The sequence below is a fragment of the Oncorhynchus clarkii genome, chromosome 9, assembly GCF_045791955.1.
Source record: "Oncorhynchus clarkii lewisi isolate Uvic-CL-2024 chromosome 9, UVic_Ocla_1.0, whole genome shotgun sequence".
In the NCBI taxonomy this organism is placed as follows: Eukaryota; Metazoa; Chordata; class Actinopteri; order Salmoniformes; family Salmonidae; genus Oncorhynchus; species Oncorhynchus clarkii.
The window spans coordinates 27,641,458-27,663,087 of NC_092155.1; the positions used below are offsets into that span (position 1 = coordinate 27,641,458).

The 21,630-nt window shown below is 41.4% G+C and overlaps 1 protein-coding gene across 1 annotated transcript in view; it reads right to left on the reverse strand.

Annotated features, from left to right (window-relative positions):
* Positions 1-21,630, reverse strand: part of LOC139416164 (neurexin-2-like) — a 968,379-nt gene that overhangs the window by 712,799 nt on the left and 233,950 nt on the right. Inside the window, exon 4 of the mRNA XM_071164510.1 lies at positions 8,735-8,764. Coding sequence (XP_071020611.1) covers positions 8,735-8,764 — 30 coding nt within the window. The remainder of the gene's footprint in view (positions 1-8,734; positions 8,765-21,630) is intronic.

Genomic DNA, 21,630 nt, shown 5'->3' on the forward strand with positions numbered 1-21,630 from the left:
CTTTCTTATTTTAGGAACCAAATACTGTATGACACCACTATAATTAGATCAGTGTTAATGTGTATTATTATTGGGGCTAGGTTTAGTGTCAGTGTGACTGCATGGGGAAGCGTGTGTCTCAGTGTGGTGGTGGAGCAGTAACAGACCTGGGGGACAGGGAGATAGAGCAACAAGATCTTACGGTTTGACAGGGTTTTACTTCAGTATTCACCGTTTGTCCAGGGGGAGGGATAGAAGTCACATTTCAACGATTAAGTTTAAGTATTAAAAAAAATCCTTGAGTGTATGCTGGGAGGGAGGGTCTACTTGGCTAACATATGGAATTGTTTTAAGATGGTCATACCAAGGATCATTTTGCTATTTTTTTTTTTACATTTTAGGACTGCTTAATGTATCAAAAAAATCTTAATATAATCGTCCATAAAACATTTTTAACTGGTACCCGGCTACCTTCAGACTAGTCTTGTAAGGCGTGTGAGCGTCCTGCAACATTTACATCCTGTATTATGTAACACATCAACTCTGATTTGATGACAGCCAGGCACTAATTTGCTAAATAAGTAGTTAAGCTTCTATAAGGTATTATGAGCCAATGGCAACCTATTAGGCATTTATTCAGTGTTTTTTCTTCTATATCTATTAAATGTGTTTATTCATTCACAACTAGAATGTTGCTGGGCTTAGTACTGCCAACATTGTCCCGTGGTCTTCTGGTACCAGTGCCATGAGAGAGGATGCTGGGCTTAGCAGGGACAGGACAGGGACGAGTGCAGTGGAGGTAGGACGAAAACAGAGAGTGAGAGAGACACGCACAGATGTACTGCCAGTTCCTTAATTAATATGTAATCATAATTAACACTAGGGTGGGGGGGGGGCGACACATATGACACATGACACAATAATCCTAATTATTTCTACATATAGACACACTTAAACGGTACGTTAGTTCATAACGTGTGTTCCCTATGATCGTCTAATACGTGCATTCATTCATTCACAAATAAGATGATGCTAGGCCTAGCACAGACAGTGAACCGGATAGTGATGATGCTCAGGTCTATCGTCAAGTTGAGGAACGAGAGCAAAGAGAGAGATGAGAGATGAGAGAGAGGCAGAAGCCAGATAAACAGTGACTACAGAGAAGACGCAGAGACTGTGTAGTGTGTGCGCTGTGATGTGATGTTGGCTGGTGTGGCTAAAATGCCAGGCCTAAATGTTTATCCCAGTCCGCCCATGACTGCCTGCATCCCCGCTTGGTATGGCAACTGTTTGGCATCCGACCACAAGGCGTCTACACCTGTTGTTTACGAAGCATGTGACCAAATAACATTTGATTTGATCTCTCCTAAATTTTCTCCAAGTATCATCAAGGACATCAGATAATCTAGATCCTTTCTCAGGGATTGGTTAATCTGTTCATCCTCTGGGGTCCTCATATTCAACTGGACCTCAAAGCCATTTCCACTGCTTTTTTAACTTCTTGAGTGTAGGGGGCAGGATTTTCGTTTTTGGCTAAAAAACATACCCATTTGAAACGGCCTATTTCTCAGGCCCAGAAACTAGAATATGCATATAATTGTCAGATTAGGATAGAAAACACTCTAAAGTTTCCAAAACTGTCAAAATATTGTCTGTGAGTATAACAGAACTGATGTTGCAGGCGAAAACCTGAGGAAAATCAAACCAGGAAGTGGCTTCTATTTTGAAAGCTCCGTGTTCCATAGTCTGCCTTCACTCCATTTAAAGGGATATCGACCAGATTCCTTTTCCTTTTGCTTCCTCAAGGTGTCAACAGTCTTTATACATAGTTTCAGGCTTTTATTTTGAAAAATGAGAGAGAAAGATAACATCGCGTCAGTGGATAGCTGGGTGTTCGCATGAGTTTTGCTTGCGCAACAGAGTGGGGCAGGCATTGTCTCTCCCTCTCCTATTGAAAAGCGACAGTCCTGGTTGATACATTATCGATTATATATTTTAAAAGCAACCTGAGGATTGATTATGAAAAATTACGGATACTATTTGGAATTTTTGTCTGCGATGTCGTGACCGCTCGAGCCTGTGGATTTCTGAACATAAAGCGCCAAACAAATGGAGGTACTTTGGATATAAAAATAATCTTTATGGAACAAAAGGAACATTTATTGTGTAACTGGGAGTCTCGTGAATGAAAACATCTGAAGTTCATCAAAGGTAAGCGATTTAATCTATTGCTTTTCTGACTTTCGTGACCAATCTACATGGCTGCTAGTGTTTAATATTTTCTCTACTGAGAGAGATGTTCTTACGTAAACGCTTGTTATGCTTTCGCTGAAAAGCTGTATTGAAATCTGACACACCAGGTGGATTAACAACAAGCTAAGCTGTGTTTTACTATATTGCACTTGTGGTTTCATGAAAATGTTATATTTTTAGTAATTTAATTTGAATTTGGCGCGCTGCAATTCAGCGGGTGTTGATGAAAATGAAGAGTTAGCATTCTTCCCCTCAGGGGCTGATTTAGTCCTGGGACACTTTAATTATCAGGAAGAACAGAAAACCAACAGGCTCTGGACCTCATAGGGTAAGAGTTGAATACACCTGCTCTGGGGACTAAGAGAAAAACTCTAATCACGTACTGGGTTCAACAACCGCCGTTTGAAGTTGCTTGCAATCCAAATCTGAGGAGCTGGGAAAATTGGTGATTCAAGCCTATTAGGGTTCTATATTGTTTCATTAGGCCCTTGCTTTTTTTGATGAAGTAGCCATTAATTGGTTTGTTAAAGTAAGGAATCCCTCAGGCTCAGAATTACATAAGCGCTTTGGAGTTCATAGGGGTCCATAGTGAATGAATGGGTTAGGAACCAAATAATTTTGGTATATAATGTGGCCTGAAATTGAACAGTCAGGCTTTAAAAATCAGAACTAGGGACCTGGTATTATAATTTCCACACATAAAAAAGGCCATTAGGCTCATTATAAAGCACATAGTTAAAGATTAGCATATTTGATTGAAATAAGAGAGCTTATTTGTTTTAGAAATAAAAAATATACACCTCAATTCACATACCATTGAACAGACTCCATGTATTCTCCTTTTGGCAGATTGCTCTATATTTGCTGGCTATTTTGACAGAATACTTGCAAACTTTGAACTGCGAGGAACATTTAAAAATACATGAACAGTGGTTTGGTTAGATATAAGGCCTATTTCACATTATTATTATTATTATTATTATTATTATTATTATTAGAGTCTCTGACATTGAATCAACTAAACCTAAGTTTGATATTCTTATGAAACGTGGAACACTAAATTTGTCATGACGCTCTGGAACCAAATACTGTATGATACAATATGTCCTGTTACGCCACTATAATTAGATCCGTGTTACTATGTATTATTATTGGGGCAAGATTTAGTGTTGGTATTGGAGGCCTGTGCCACGGTGTGAAGGCATGGGGAGCGTGTGTCTCAGTATGGTGGCGAAGCAGTGACAGGCCTGGGTGACAGTTCAACTTTTGTCACATTTCGACAGGTTAAGTCTAAGCATTAAATCCGACTGCTTGAGGTAAGGTTTGGGAGAGGGTTATAACAGAAATAACTTGGTTAACTTTTGGTCATTCATTCCGAGTGATTAAGGTAAGGGTTAAGGTTTGGGATAAGGGTTAAAACAAGTAAACAAAACAACAAATTGCACCTAGCTCTGGGATTGAACACCCAACCCTTAGAGCTTACGCCTCTATCCACAACAACCTAACAAGACTACTTGATGGTAATAGCTCTCACCGTTGCCCCTAATGGCCGGTTTCGAAAGCATTTCCTGTTGTCCTGGGGATCCGGACAAACGTTGAATATCGCCTTGGATCTCAAGTTACCTTGGTGGATAGAGATCAGCCTGTCGAGGCATAGGCTTTGCCCTTCATCTCTAGGAAGGACAAGTTTTGTGAAGGAGCGAGGAATTGATTTTCCTCGCTTGGCTCTGCAGACTGGAATGGTCGGGGGTGGTGGTGAAAAGCACCTGCTCTCTGATCCACCAACCAGCACAGTCGGTCGTGACCTTGGGAAAATAGATTTGCGATATTGAGCATCAAAGTTCACAACCCAAATCTCAGAACTGTTTTGAGTGAATTTTTCTTTCACAACCCATTAAGGTCTTTAAGACCTTAAAGATAACTTAACTGGAAAAAATCCTGAGACTTTTGCAAATCCATTTTTTTAGGGGGATGCAATCACAGACAGAACCTTGTGGCTTTAAAGTGTCCATCTGGGTGTCCTATCTGAAACTTCTGAATTGACATGTTCAGTTTTTAAGAAAACTGTAGCTATTTCAATACATAAATGATAGAATAACACTATTTTACTAAGATAGAGTCAGAAGACATCATCAAGTACATTATGTATACAAAACATTAACACCACCTGCTCTTTCGTAGACATAGACTGACCAGGTGAATCCAGGTGAGAGGTATGATCCCTTATTGTTAAATCCACTTCAATCAGTGTAGATGAAGGCAAGGAGACAGGTTAAAGAAGGATTTTTAAGCATTGAGACATGGATTGTGTATGTGTGCCATTCAGAGGGTGAATGGGCAAGACAAAATATTTAAGTGCCTTTGAATGGGATATGAGTCTAAGTGCCAGGCACACCGGTTTGTGTCAAGAACTGCAACGCTGCTGGTTTTTCACGTTTCCTGTGTGTATCAAGAATGGTCCACCACCCAAAGGGGGGGGGTGCAGCTGAATATTAGGATGGTGTTCCTAATGTTTGTTATACTCAGTGTATTTTAAGAAATGTATTGTATTATGACTATCGTCATTTACTGTAGTTCCTGCAGTGGAATGACCAAAGTGCCCTCTAGTGGTCTCATGGATGGAATGTCATTCATAATTAATACACTTTTCTTTCTTTTTTTCAGAAAATCTTGTTTTGTTATATTTCAGTCTTCTGTGATGTATATAAAGTGTAATATTGGGATGCTATTCAACATGGAATACATTTCAACTCGATATCTGACATGGTACAGGTGTCTTCTTTTTCAAAGCCCATAACCATGTGTGTGAGGTGTATACTTTTGTTTCGAAGTAGATTTGTTTATGACTACCAAGAAACACTCTTGGTGTGACCCTGATTTAGCCCACTGCAGGGAAAGTGCCATTATTGCTGGAAAGCCTAGACCATACTTAGAGAGAGATGGGAAAAGACGTGTTCTGATAGGTCCATCTGTATTTGTTCAGGCTTGTGATTGGATTGCAGATAGAACCTTATAGCGCAAAGCACAAATGGGTTTATGCAGAGATAACTTTCTAGTTTTCATTTGTTTCACTTAATTTACTTTTGCAAAAATCTAACATATGAAGAACCATCTATAGATCAAATATACGGTATGTGACACATTTTTGACAAAAATGTCAGAACTTTCTAGTCCCAAGGACTCGCAGTGACGGCAACACGCCGCTTCAATTTGCTCTGAACAAATGTTACAAGACGCAGAAGGACAAGCAGACAAATACACACGTTCACAGGTGCACACACACACACAGTCATTGTCGAATTGAAGACGCTGACAAAAGTGTCTCAGCCTTCAATTGCAAACCATGTCAGTCACTGAAGCTGTTGCGCTTTATTCCTGAGCCAAATAGGCTTATTGATTGTGTTCTTTAAAAGATGTTTCTGTGGCTCGTTTCTGTGGCCACTGTATTAATTTTAACTACAGCCAATCAATACGAAGGACGGGGAGACCAAGGCTTGTCTGATCAGCTTTTTTTCCTGTTGTATCATGGAATATTCCCCCCCCCCCCTTCTATTTCCCTAATAAAGTTATGCTTAAAAAAGCTGTAAGTAGGAGACATTTTCTTATTTCCCTATTTGGAACATGCATTAGACCTCAACAGAACGCCCGTGGCTTGGTTAAATCGAAATCAGTACTGTTTAAACGTATACCTTTCGCTGTCTTTTTTTACCTTGTTTTTGAGAGAGAGAGAGCGAGAGAGAGAGAGAGTCGGTGCATATTCAAGTAAGCTCTGATGGTGCATGCAGCAAAATCCCATCTATTTTTCAGCTTCTTGACTGTTTCCGTCTCCCATTTGAACGTGTATGTGCAGTATTTGTTACTGTACTCCCCCCCCCCCCCCCCCCCACATTTCCCCAGCAGCATCGACGGATAAGACATTTCCTGCTCCTCTTATGGGTCAGGGGTTACACAAATGCAAATCCATGCTCCAAACATGGCTGCAAACAGCGAACGGGAATCGCTAACGCCTGGGTCACTGTAGCCATAAGGGGCTAATTAGGTAAGTGTTGGGGGATTGGGGTAAATCTTAATACCAACATTTTGATTCCTCAAGTGTGCCCAATTATCACCACATGGACCGAGTAAACAAGCTATTGGAGGGGGGAAAGACTGGCACACTATAGGCCTACATATTGATGGAATGTAGGAGAAAATGTCACGTCAGAGTGAAGACGAACATGTATAGAAATGAGAGGATTTTGATTCAGCGGGGTCACAGCGGATGTCTGGAGGAGCGGTCGGTGTTCCGTCGTTGAGTCACCCAGCGACAGGAACAATGAGGTATCACTATGTCCACTTTAATTACGGGTGGCTAGGACCTACAGACCGAGGGGGATCTCAGAGCTCTTGTTCACAACAGGGCTCTCCAGTGACGGCTAGCCCATCAGAAGTCGTAAATGGCACATGTAAGGCAGTTAGAGGAGTCTAGGAGAGGAGTTGGAGACATTTAAGGGAGCTAAGGAGTCTTTAAAAACTCTTAACGATCTGACCCTTTTAAAAAAATTGACATACCCAAATCTAACTGCCTGTAGCTCAGGACCTGAAGCAAGGATATGCATATTATTGATACCATTTGAAAGGAAACACTTTAAAGTTTGTGGAAATGTGAAATTAATGTAGGAGAATACAACACTTTAGATCTGGTAAAAGATAATAAAAAATAAAAAAACATGCATATTTCTTTTCATCATCTTTGAAATGCAAGAGAAAGGCCATAATGTATTATTCTAGGTTATAGGTGCCATTTAGATTTTGGCCGCTAGATGGCAGCCGTGTTTGTGCAAAGTACTAGACTTATCTAGTGAACCATTGCATTTCTGTTCAAAATTTTGCATCAAGTCTGCCGAAATGTGCCTAATTGATTAATTGATACATTTTTAAAGTTCATAACTGTGCATAACTGTTCCTCAAACAATAGCATGGCATTATTTCACTGCTATAACTAATGTAAATTGGACAGTGCAGTTAGATTAACAAGAATTGAAGCTTTCTGCCCATATCAGATATGCCTATGTCCTGGGAAATGTTCTTGTTACTTATAACCTCACGCTAATCACAGTTAGCTCAACCGTCCCGCAGGGGGGACACCGATCTTGTAGAGTTAATTAAAGGGAGGTGTTGGAGACATTTAAGGTAGCTAAGGAGTCTATAAATGGAGGTGTTGGAGACATTTAAGGCATTTGGCACAGGTGTTTGAACCTGTACGTGTTTAAAGAGATCAGGGGTGAAGTCTTTCCTCGATTTCCTCACATCTTCTCTCCTTGTCTCCATCTTAAATGTCAGAGGAGAGGAGAGCATTGGATCAAAAGGTGATTCAGAGAAGATGCAAGGAATCGAGGAAAGAGTTTTGAAATGCAGCCCAGGAGAGGGTGATTCAGACATCCTAGTCAGATCTCAGTGCATCAGTGATGGGGGTCGAGGTGGGAGAGGGATGAGAGTCGATAAGAGCGAGACTGTTCTCCCCCTTCTGGTAAAGGTCAGTTCGATCCCCAGACGATCCCTGCCTGGCTATATCTCTCGTCCATGAACTTTCCCTCTTCCACCATTTCTGGGTGGTTCACATCAGGAGGCCACAGTGCAACCCAGTGTGTGGATAAACCAGGCACATAAAGGTTGTCTGTGTGAAGAGTAGGTTGTCTGTGTGAAGAGAGAAACACTCTGAGGGATGTAGTGGAATGGAAGTATAGAGTTTAGGATCAGGTGTGTTTGCTTGTGTCTTGGTTGATAGTAAAGCTATGGTGAAATGTGAAGTCAGAGAAGCACATTAAAGCAGTTTCATTGGAGACCGTAACATGTACATAGCAGCACAGTTCAATCTCATGGCTGTTCAGACATAGTTTTTTCTTCATACATAATTCACAAAACATTCTTTCCAGGGATACATTTCATTGCTATATCAAAAAGCTAGCAATCTGTCTCTGAAGAACCTTAAAACCTCATCATAACAGATCAGGGTGCCAAACAATGAGAATGACAGCAGAGGGGTGATAGGAAACTCTGTGTCATTCAACAACAACCGTGTTGCATTAGTAGGAAGGATAACATACAATTAACATTTCACTTGACCAACATTTTCCTGCAGACACTTTTTGAAAACCCAAGCAAAAGGGAGCACAGAAAAGCGTTACCTGCAGCCCGGGAGGTCGTAGGTCAGAGGTGGTTCCAGGTGAGCCAGAAGGACAGGACAAGGGTGGGACGGACAGTGTGGAGGCACAGAGAGCACAAGGAAGGACATGGCAGGAAGCACAACCAAAACAGAGAGAAGTGTGGAAGGAAGGAGGGTGAGAGAATTGGGGGGTGCCAGGGATAGGGAGATGGGCTAGGAAGACGGGTTAAAGAAAAATGGAGGTCGGGAACGAGGGAGGGTGAGGAAAGCTGAGGAGTGAGGAAGAGGAGGAGATTGGGCAGAGAGGAGTTTTTTTTTCCCCTCTAAAAAGAACCAAAAAAAGGAATGAACCCATACCTTGGTTGCTTAACGTCAGGTGCGCCAGACCTTGAAGGAAAGAACAGAAAAAAAGAAAAGAAAGGAAAAAAGAAGGTCATAAAAGGCAACGGGAGGAAAAAAAGCATTGTCACAACGTTGGACTGCAGTTTGTGACAGACATCCTGGGGCAGACTCGGATGTCAGAGATTCAACTCAAAGGTGAGAGAGAGAGAGAGAGAGAGAGAAGAGAGAGAGAGAGAGAGAGAGAGAGAGAGAGAGAGAGAGAGAGAGAGAGAGAGAGGATAACGAAAAAATAAGCAAACACTTCTTGAGTGAAGGTGTGGGGGGGTAGAAAAAAAAAGCATTTCATTTGGTGCAACCCCCGAAGGCCATTGCGCACACAAATGCTTTTTTTTTCTCTGAAGTACTTATGGAACACACACATATTAACTGTTTGGCAGCGACAAGCTTCAACTGAATTCTATACCGTATAAATCTGTACTGCTCTTAGAGATCCAAGGTCTCTAAAAGAAAGGGTCAAAGATAAGCAGTAAAACACAGGAACAGCCCCGAGTCGAAGACTCTATATACCGACAGAGATACGGTAAATGTTTACAGCACAGATACCACACCGTGTTCACAACAGCCCTGAAAGAGCCTCGACAAACATCCAAATAGAATGTTGGTGGAATAAGGGGACAAACAAATTCCAATCATTTCAAGGGGCTCCACAGTTTTGGGGTCAAATGATGTCAACCACACTGTTACACCGGAACTCAATAATAACTCTATGGAAATCCGGCATCACTTCCCAACAATACAGTACATCCCGAAGTTACTTCAGTCAGACCAGACCAACTGGAAACAACTGGAAATCAGAAAACCATTACACAAAACAAAAGAACCTTGATGAGACTCTTTGGCCACACTAACTTGTGAATGGTTGAATAGCAATTTTTTTTAGTCAAACGACTGTATATATTGCCCATAAATAAAACATGTATACAAGTCCGATAACAAAATGGGTAACATGTAATATGTTCTACCTATGACAATGACAAATTTGCAAGGCAACAGATTTCCAGGAATGGGAATAGCTAGATGAAATAAACACACATGCAAAGAAAAGCTTTCTCTGACCTGAGCGGTACACATAATGGGACGTTTTGATTGGCCCCGACCTTCAGGTAGTCTAAGAACGATTGAGAAGTACACAGAATATTCTGAGAAGTACCAACTGTGCTTTTCAACCTCAAGGTATTGTCAAGAAGGGCACCCTGCTGAAAAATTATATTTGTCTTGAACAAGACGTCATTTCTGGGCCGCATCGATGACAATAGCAATGGGGTCAACAGCCATTTATCTCAACAGCATTGGTAAACATTGCATTTTTGGTTTGTTCTCTCAGGTAATCTTGGTTTCAGGGAACATATCACCAGGTAGGATATTTGTAAGAGATATCCTACCTCCAGATATCATTGATAGAATGGTTACGCCACAAAAACTATAACGTCAAACAACATCGCCCTGAGCACCCACCTTACAACAGACCAATAGCTAACACAGGATTGTAAATATAGTGACTCCCTAGTACAACAGCATTCTCTATTGTGCTGTCTTTTAATAGTGACTGCGATTAAGGCACAGGAATGTAGTGCATGTTCAATCGATCTATTTGGGCTAATTCCTGCTGTCCCCTATATAGAGAGAGTCCAATCATCCTCCCTCTCTGTTTTGTTCCTCTACCCATAATCCATTAGACAGATAAGGCAGCCCAAAGAAACAGGCCTGTGCTGATGGTGCATACCAAATCATCTCATCCCCCGGGTTTTCTCTCCCTTCTTCTCTCCCTCCCTCTCTCCAAGACCGCGCGCTAGAGCAGAGGCAACATTATAAATATCTTGAAGTGTGAGGAGAGGAGGAGCGCTGGAAGCAGGGGGGTGGCGAGGGGTAAGGAGCACAGCTGTTTGCCACACAGCTGGCCCCGTTTGCATCTTTGCACAAAACAGAAAGGCACAGGCGTGATGGGAGAGGAAGCTGCAATTCAATAATGAGAGGTACAAGAGGCTGAAACACTTAAAAAATAACATAGGGAGACATTGTGTGTGTGTGTGTGTGTGTGTGTGTGTGTGTGTGTGTGTGTGTGTGTGCGTGTGTGTGTGTGTGTGTTGCACGTCACACAAAATGTTTTCGCTTGGCAGAGGCAAAGGGGGTGTCAGACTAACACAGAGCCAGATCCTGAGCAGGATATGAAGAGGCTTCAACATGTTTCAGCATATGACACAGACAGAGAGAGAGGGAGAGAAAGACGTTCTGACCCCAAACATATCAAGAGAGCACCTGTTCTCTTTCACACGCCTCCCTCAAGCTGGGACGATAAACCAAAAACGATCGACACCGACCGCACCGATCACTTATCTCAAGCGTTCTGCTGATATCATTCATTACGATAAGTAGCCTATACTAGAGCAATGTGATGTAGGACATTTAATACATGAATAATATGGGTGATTGTTATTGAGACAAATTATGCCTACAACCATCAAACTAGTAGTTTAAAATAAAAAATAATATATTTAAGGTGGTGCACATTAATATTACAAATCTATCATTCTATTATCTGTATCGTATCAATACAGGCAATTTATGGATTTTTGTCCATATCGCCCAGTTCTATCTCCCAGCCAAACAGCCTATGTGAAAGGCATTGAAGGCCTCTCTGAGGAAACAGACAATAAGCGCTGACCATAACTACAGTAATTCAACTCATGGGAAAGCCATACGATTCCATTGGAAATACACCTTCATACACAAATCGAATTACTGCCCCTAAACACATTGAAAGCATCAGGAAAATAAAAACTTAGCCTGAGACTTATAATTTACCCCGAAATCTGAAAATGTGATTACGTACTTAATTGTGATTTGAGTGCAGATGGGAATGCCTGACTCAATCCGAGCCGACCAGGGACGGCCTGGCGATTGGCTGGAGATGATTGAGTGACAGATGGAGAAGGGTCATAATTCTGTCATTAGGAGGAGACGTGCAGCCGTGAAATCTCTCTTTCCCTCTCTCGGTCTCTCCCTCTGTCTCTTTCTTTTTTCTCCCTCGCTCCACATCCATCTCTCAATCAGCCAGCTGCAGCTGCCGTCTGCTCTCCTCCTCACATCCTCCTCCCCTCCACTACCCTACTCTGCTTCCAGCCATCCCTACTAAACATTCCCGCGGTTGGGCATGCAACTCAGAATTACCCAGCGCTCCATCAAGGGCCCTGGGTTGTAAACAAGCCCAGCAAAAATGGATTCTTTTAAATCGAGGACAAAAATAGTGAGGGGATGCCAAAAAATAACATTCATAGAATACATTAGCATGTTTGATGATTGCAGGAAATTTACTATGAACATCATGTACATTGAAACCTACGGCCGTCGACGGTATGGTTATGTCATCGGGGGTAGGAATGTCCTAAAATGGACACCGTAACCCAGCCTCGCCAATACAGGAACGGTATAACCATCTCCGACAGGTGTGCTCTTCAACGACCTTGTCAGACGTCATTCGTGCACCATGTTTCCCTAACAACACACAGTGTACTGGGTCCTTCCATCACTTACATGGGAACAGATGTGGAGGGGGACAGAAGACGGAGGTAAAGCACACGCGAAGTGGACAGAGAACGATTAGAGTCATCATCATCCGTCGGTTCTCTCCTCCATCACAAGTCCAGCAGTGGGAACAATAGTCTAACTCTGACGGAGGAGTACGTTGGCTGTGGAGACCCCAGTGGGGCTGCGAAGGCATACAAAACCACTACCATCCTCCATAGAGGTCCGGCAAGCATATGGCCACCTCCCTATACATACATCCACAACATATGTCACACTAACATACACACAGACCCCTGAAATGACAGGTGGTGCAGGAAGGATCTCTCCAATTGTTTGGGTGAGGAGCTTTGGTTGAATTTATCTCCAAAAGATTGATATTGAGGGCATATGTTTTGGTAGACAAAGTGGTGAAGGGCAACAGAAATCACCAAGCAAGACATTTTGCCAAAGCGCAGTAAACATGTGAGTAATAGGTTAGTGCTTCGTAAGGCCGCGTACTAACAGTTTCCAGTACCATTTACACTGCAACATTTACACTGTCTTTATAATGCCTCGGAACTGTCTTTATAATGCCTCGGGACATTTACTTTCGCAGAACAATCCTCGTAGCTATATTAGATCATGAAACGATGCTAGTGTGGCTGCGTAAGGGCCACAAAAACACGCTCCGGACATTTGTAAAAACATTTGTTGAAAAGACGTTGGGAGATAAGTCTCATTGAATAATGCAAGCTGTATTTTACAGCTCGAGTAATAGCTATAGAAACACGAGTGGAATTTAAAACACTTTGCAGTAGTAGGGGAAAGCCGAGGTTAGAGAGAAAGTATCATAGGAATGACCGAGAGCAAGGGATGGTGATGGATTGATGCTCGCTGCTCTCCTCCTCTTGGCGAGCCTAATTAATTATTAAAGTGGGGCGTGCATGATATCAAAAGGCTATCAAAGAGGATGAAACACGTGTTAAAACTCTGAGGCTACAACATCAAATTAAATGCAAAAACAGGACTGGCATAGATCATTCATCGGACTGTTCCACTGTGGCTAGCTGCTAGCATGTGATCACAGCCACAACAGGGAGCTCGAGAAGACTCCCGTGCTGATTCTATGACTCGCCTTCTAACATGCCACTGATGCCTGGATGAATGGCAAGGCAACCCACATGCGGCACAATAGTCTCTTTCATATGTATTGCAATCGTCTTTGTTCAGGGGTTTCCAGGAATGACTCACCGCGTCTTCGACGCTGTAATAAACATCAAAAGATTAACATCTATTTGTATTCTTTTCGTAGTAAATGTGATTGCATACTGTAGGTGAATTTAAATTTAAAAATCCATATCTCAGACTGGACAATAAAAATAAAAGATTAAGATGGACAAAAGAACACAGGCACTGGACAGAGGAATTCTGTCTAGAAGGCCAGCATCCCAGAGTTGCCTCTTCACTGTTGATAATGAGACTGGTGTTTTGCGGGTACTATTTAATAAAGCTGCCAGTTGAGGACTTGTAAGGTGTCTGTTTCTCAAACTAGACACTCTAATGTACTTGTCCTCTTGCTCAGTTGTGCACCGGGGCCTCCCACTCCCCTTTCTATTCTGGTTAGAGACAGCTTGCGCTGTTCTGTGAAGGGAGTAGTACGCAGCGTTGTACGAGGTCTTCAGTTTCTTGGCAATTTCTCACATGGAATAGCCTTCATTTCTCAGAACAAGAATAGACTGACAAGTTTCAGAAGAAAGGGTCTTTGTTTCTGGCCATTTTGAGCCTGTAATTGAACCCACACATGCTGATGCTCCAGATACTCAGCTAGTCTAAAGTTTTACTGCTTCTTTAATCAGGATAACAGTTTTCAGCTGTGCTAACATAATTGTAAAAGGGTTTTCTAATGATCAATTAGCCTTTTAAAATTATAGACTTGGATTATCTAACAGATATTCCATAAAAAATCTGCCGTTTCCAGTAGTTTTACAATATTAACAATGTCTACACTGTATTTCTGATCAATTTGATGTTATTTTAATGGACAAAAAAAAATTGCCTTTCTTTCAAAAACAAGGACATTTCTAAGTGACCACAAACTTTTGAACTGTAGTGTATGTGTGTGTGTATATATACACACACAGTTGAAGTCGGAAGTTTACATACACTTAGGTTGGAGTCATTAAAACTAGTTTTTCTACCACTCCACACATTTCAAACTATAGTTTTGTGCATGACAAAATTAATTCTACAAACAATTGTTTACAGACAGATTATTTCATTTATAATTCACTGTATCAAAATTCCAGTGGGTCAGAAGTTTACATACACTAAGTTGACAGTGCCTACATACACTAAATTGACTGTACAACAGTAAAACTAGTCCTATATCGACATAACCTGAGAGGCTGCTCAGCAAGGAAGAAGCCACTGCTCCAAAACCACCATAAAAAAGCCAGACTACGGTTTGCAACTGTACATCGGGACAAATATCGTACTTTTTGGAGAAATGTCCTCTGGTCTGAAAAAATCTATAACTATTTGGCCATAATGACAATCATTATGTTTGGAGGAAAAAGGGGGAGGCTTTCAAGCCGAAGAACACCATCCCAACTGTGAAGCACGGGGGTGGCAGCATCATGTTGTGGGGGTACTTTGCTGCAGGAGGGCCTGGTGCACTTCACAAAATAGATGGCATCATGAGGATGGACAATTATATGGATATATTGAAGCAACATCTCAAGACATCAGTTTTGTTAAAGCTTGGTCGCAAATGGGTCTTGCAAATGGGCAATGACCCAAAGCATACTTCCAAGGTTGTGGTAAAATGGCTTTAAGGACAACAAAGTCAAGGTGTTAGAGTGGCCATCACAAAGCCCTGACCTCAATCCTATAGAAAATTTGTGGGCAGAACTGAAAAAGCGTGTGCGAACAAGGAGGCCTACAAACCTGACTCAGTTACACCAGCTCTCCCAGGAGGAATAGGCCAAAATTCACCCAACTTATTGTGGGAAGCTTGTGGAAGGCTACCCGAAACGATTGACCAAAGTTAAACAATTTAAAGGCAATGCTATCAAATACTAATTGAGTGTATGTAAACTTCTGACCCACTGGGAATGTGAAATAAAAGTTTAAATAAATCATTATCTCTACTAATATTCTGACATTTCACATCCTTAAAATAAAAGTGGTGATCCTACCTGACCTAAGACAGGGAATTTTTACTAGGATTAAATGTCAGGAATTGTGTAAAATGTATACATGTATTTGGCTAAGGTGTATGTAAAGTTCTGACTTCAACTGTATATATTTGGCTTTATTATTTTCCATTTACCCTACCATTTCTCCCCTAATTGGACTAAACTAATGGACAACAACTCTTAGGCTTCTACTTCCAGCTTATACATACTACATACATTTTACAGATACAGTATATGTTACAAGTTATCTTTTTTTTGTTTTGGTCCCATCCTTCAGCTCCACTCAACTCCTCCCATCTATCTCTGAACACCATCCAGTTTAGATTTTTCAACAGTGCTGTGCTTCACAAAAGTTCTGAATCTTTCTATTCTCATAGATTCTATATGGTGTAAATTATTATTTTTTTTGTTGCTATTAGCATTATTATTCAATTGCTTGATTGACTTGGACATTTTAAAATCAGCTGCGTGTTTGACATAACTCCACGAGTCATATTTATGATATCATTTACAAAGATTGTACTTTTCTTTTTTATCCCAAAATATATATATATTTTTCATTATCAAGTAGTGTATTTGAGTAGTATATTTGACTAGTATATTTGACTAGTATATTTGACTAGTATATTTGAGTTTAACCATAATCTTTGTTGTAATATTTGTTCAGTCTTTTCTGGTCGATTAAGCTGAAATTGCAGCCAACTCTCTATGGCTTGTTTTCAAAATAGTGATATTTTGGAGATGATATAGTTTTTTTAAATTATCGAAAGTGAGAGGTTGTAATCTGAATAATGGAAAAAAGGCTATTCTTAAAAATTGGGTAAAACATTCTTACTTATCTGATAGAAAACCAGTTCGGATTTAAGTATAACTTTTGTATGACTGAAGCCTTTCGTGAGAGGTCTAATGCTTTAATATTTAATAATCCCCCCCCCCGAATTCATTATATAAATAGGCCAGTTTAATTTTGTCTGCCTTGCCGTTCCAAATAATACTGAATATTTTTTGCTAATATAATTTAAAAAAAACAAGTTGCTAGGTTTAGGCAAGGCCATAAGCAAATAGGCAAACTGGGATATGACTAAAGAGTTAGACAGGTGTAGGTGAGTTTATTGTTCTAAACTATTTTAGTGATGAGCCGTAGAATAACCACCTCACCTGGATTAAGCAGTGACCCTGGCATAAAACTACACATAAACATAGCTAGCAGCTCTGTGGCAGGTCCTTGACACAATTGTCTCTGGAGACAATGGACCAAGCTCTCGTCAACACATCCAACACATTTCCTTTATGCTGTCTTGGAAACCTAAACTAGCTTTGTTAGACTTATGCAATATACTGTATTGTACAATCATTTGATTTGATTTTGTATTCCTACTATCTTCTAGCAGTGTGTGTTAAGGGTGCTGTGGCTTCACAGGCAATCCCAAAGGGAACTGTTGACCCTAGGCAAGGCACTTAAGCTGAGCGGCTCTAGCATTAAATCTTCATGATGACTTACCACTTACTGCCGGTCCCTACAGCTTGCTGCAGTCATCATCCGTCAAAACCCAGGTGTACAGAATTGTATGGAAATGGAAATGGGATGCTTACGCGAGAGGTTAGACGGTTTAAAAATAAGATTATAAAAACGGCATACTTTTGTTTAAGATTTCCAACCGGTGCAATAGAGGGTCGATGAGAGTGCTCACACGAGGGAGGTCGGAGAGAGAGAGAGAAGCAAGGGATTTTCATGCAAATGTTTTATCTGAATGTAGACCGTTCCATAGCGCATCCAAGTACGTGTGCGCACACACACTCGTCTGTTTTTTTCCCTGTTCCCCAGGTTACAAAAAAAAAAAAAAAAGTCATAAAGAAATCATGTTACCTGCACTTTCAGAACATAAATAGCTCAGTGATTAAAATCCCGTCTCGCACATTTTGTTCATTAAAACACACGGCTAATTTGTCTGCAATATGTTTACAGAATTATCTGCATACTCATGAAGATTGGCAGCGAGTAGCGATGTGAACTGCTTCTGTTTTCATCTTAATTAAGCAGTTCATAAATAATTAGAACCTGCATAGGGTGATACAATGGCTTGCGCTACAGTCATTTCAGACTGTTACCAGTGCTTTCACGGAGAGGCTAAATGGACCATGATATCCTTGTTTCTGACGTTAAAGCATTTGCCTCAGACTGACAGCGACTGAACATTTTCATCCAATATACACTTGAACATCGACATTGGCCAACACACTGTTCTCGCTCTTTTCGCACAAACCGATGATGACAGTAATTGACTTTGCAGCAAGATGAAAATACTAATCTGTGCGTGTTCCACTATCTGGGTTCCCTCGCCTCCACCAAAAACATGTTTTTGTCCCATTGTTCCAAAGGCATGTCCGTGGAGCGACCCAATACCAGAAACACAAGAAATGCTAACACAACAACCAGCTGTGTATCCCAGTAAATCACTACTAATATACAGTATAAAACATGATCTATGGCCAATGTATAAGGGAGATCTAACGTAGAATTCAGTACTTCTTGTGTCAAAAACACCTTACAGTAGAGTGCAAGTTCGCTGTCTCCTGTGTCGGAGATGTTCCTTTTCCCCTCCCTTTTTTCTCCTCTGTCAAGACTCATAAGTTCATCTTTTGTAGAACCCCCCCCCCCCCCCCCCTCACACACACACACACACACACACAAAAAAGCCCTCTATTTCCTCTTTCTATGAGGTCAAATGAATCATTAATCCCTGTGAGTACTGGCACTCTCCCTTCCAGGTTATTCGTCACTTCCGCTTTTTTGCCGTCCACTTTCACCCTCCTTTTCCTATCATCATTTCCTCTGGTTCATCACATCCAATAGGAAACACTCAATGTCATCCGCTTCCATTCCCGACCGCTTTGGAGAGCCAATGATTCCAAATGTGACAACAAAACGAGGCCATAAGGCCCATCTGAAAGACCCGGGCTTGTTCCAACACATATGGCGGCTTTCTTTCTTTCTTTCACTCCCTCTTTTTCTCTCAGCCTTTTCCGGTGATGATAGCTGTAATTGCCTTTAACTCCAACATGTGAAGGCAAGATGCAGTGAGGAGAAGAGGAGGAAGCCAGGGCCCATCCCATGTGAGCTATTAGGCAACAGAATGCCCACCAGAATCTGTATGCTCCAGACAAAACAGCCTCTCTCTCTCTCTCTCTCTCTCTCCCCCTCTTGATAAGCCACCCCCTTCCAAGGCTCATTTAGCTCTAAATTACTGTGCTTTAAGTCAGCCTTTTGTCCTCTTCTCCTCGTTCTTTATTAATGTTTCAATGATTGTACTGCCTCCAAAATGATTTAGCCTGCATTCGCCTATTGCAGCCTCCTAATGCCCTAAACCCGTGCCAACAAAACCGTTGGGCCTCCAAGCTAAAGCTCAGATCGCATCAATTAGGAAACAACAATAATCCTTTGGGATGTTTTTGCAAATACTGCTACAGCCCTGAACGTTTGCTGATGTTTAATGTTTCAGTTTGATAATTTCATCCATTGGTTTTCCATTTTCCAACTTGCACATTGTGTTTCTTGATACTAATGGTATTTCGCTGCTATCTGTGTGTGTTCTATTCCCTTCGTTGGATGAATGCTAACGACTGTTTGCGTTTGATGCTAACGTGATGGCACACTGAGGGGGTTTCACTGTATGGCTCCCTCCATGTCGTGTTGAGAGGTGAAGCACAGCAGGTAGGTGCTCATCAGAACATAATAATGAGAAACTAATGTCCTCTGACTGCGATGACATATTAATGTATCTACCTCGTCGCGTTGGATCAACACGATTAGCCCGCAAAAATCAGAGCTGCTTCGGAAAGTTGAGTCATCGGCTGAAAGTTAGTAAATTGTGCACAGATTCACCGCACACTAACTTAAGTATCTATCACGAGGCCTGGAATTCCCTGTGTACTTCAATCGGTATGCCTTGCCTTAGCACAGAGCCTCTGCGTGGACACAGTCTAAGACCCTTCTCTGTACTCTGTACAACGCATTTGTGTAGCATAGTGAGTTTGTGGTGTTATAGTGTGTTGAATTGATTTATTTTTAATAATACATGCAATGGTGCTAATTAATTTAGTAACCCATATGGTTTATTCATGGTTATGAATCATGGACAGAATACCAAAAACTACAGTATATTTATATATAACGTGTTTTTATTTGTCTGTTACACTCACACATGTCCCCTGATACCTCTACATGTATTATATCATCTATAGATAACTATATGAATGTACAATGACAACAGACAGCGCATTCAGAAATGATTCAGACCCCTTGACTTTTTCCACATTTTGTTATGTTACAGCCTTATTTAACATTTATTCAATGCTTTTTCCCCTCACAAGTCTACACACAATACCCCATAATGACAAAGCAAAAACAGGTTTTTAGAAATGTTGCTAATGTATATAACATTTAGAACTGAAAAATAGCTTTTACATACTGTAAGTATTCAGACCCTTTGGTCAGTACTTTGTCAAAGCTCCTTTGGCAGCCTTTAGTCTTCTAGGGTATGACGCTACAAGCTTGGCACACCTGTATTTGGGGAGGTTCTCCCATTCTTTTCTGCAGATCCTCTCAAGCTGTGTCAGGTTGGATGGGAATCGTCGCTGCACAGGTATTTTCAGGTCTCTCCAGAGATGTTCGATCGGGTTCAAGTCTGGGCTCCGGCTGGGCCACTCAAGGACATTCCTGTGTTTTCTTGGCTGTGTGCTTAGGGTCGTTGTCCTATTGGAGAGTGAACGTTCACCCCAGTCTGAGGTCCTGAGTGCTATGGAGCAGATTTTCATCAAGGATCTCTCTGTACTTTGCTTCGTTCATCTTTCCCTCAATCTTGACTAGTCCCTGCCTCTGAAAAACATCCCCACAGCATGATGCTGCCATCACCATGCTTCAGCATAGGGATAGTGCCAGATTCCCTTCAGATGCTTGGCCTTCAGGCCAAAGTTTTTTAATCTTGGTTTCATCAGACCAGAAAATATGGTTTCTCATGGTCAGAGTCCTTCAGGTGCCTTTTGGCAAACTCCAAGCGGGCTGTCATGTGCATTTTACTGAGGAGTGGCTTATGCCTGGCCAATCTACCATAAAGGCCTGATTGGTGGAGTGCTGCAAAGATGGTTGTCCTTCTGGAAGGTTCTCCCATCTCCACATAGGAACTCTGGAGCTCTGTCAGAGTTACCATCGGGTTCTTGGTCACCTCCCTGACCAAGGCCCTTTTCCCCTGATTGCTCAGTTTGGCCGGGCGGACAATTCTAGGAAGAGTCTCGGTGGTTCCAAACTTCTTCCAATTAAGAATGATGGAGGCCATCGTGTTTTTGGGGACCTTCAATGCTGCAGAACTTTTTGGGTACACTTCATCAGATCTGTGCCTCAATACAATCCGGTCTCTGAGCTCTACGGTCAATTCCTTCAACCTCATGGTTTGGTTTTTGATATGACATGCACTGTCAACTGTGGAAACTAGCCATATGTCGCGCGTCACTACTTCACAGGAGAGCAATTTGAACATAAAACGCATTTTGATTTAAAAAATAAGATTTTGGCAGAAATACCTTCTGGAACATATTTACTTTCATGTGCCTTAATAACAAACTTGTATGCCATCTGTAAATATGAATACAATTGTTACAATTACGAGCCTAGTTGGTTTAGTCACAGAAAAATACAGCAAACTTCCCGCTGAAAAAATGAGTGGCCTGGACATGCCGAAAGATGAGTTCGGATTGGTCTGCCATGTAGCGTGCTTCTGTCTATTTGAGCTGGTCAGTATGTGTAGGTAATCCTGTTAGGCGCGGCTTTTGAAAAAGATACATATATATATATTGTAGTAGAACTGCATAAGTGTTGCTCTCCACTTTCTGGAGGACCGAGTTTTGAAATCAGTTGAATTAGAGTGTAATAGCTAAGGAGATGGAGAAAACAATTGTCTGTCTCGGGGCAACCATGGCATCCGTGAGAGAGGGAGAAGCATCCATCCATGTATTTGTAAGATAGTCTAGCTAGCTACATTTTCAGATATTACACGTTTCTAATTTTGCCATGAAGTCGTTTTCATTTCAAGTTAAAGTGTACCATTAGGTAGCTAACTATTGTTAGCTGGCTGGCTCACTAGCTAAAGTTACGTG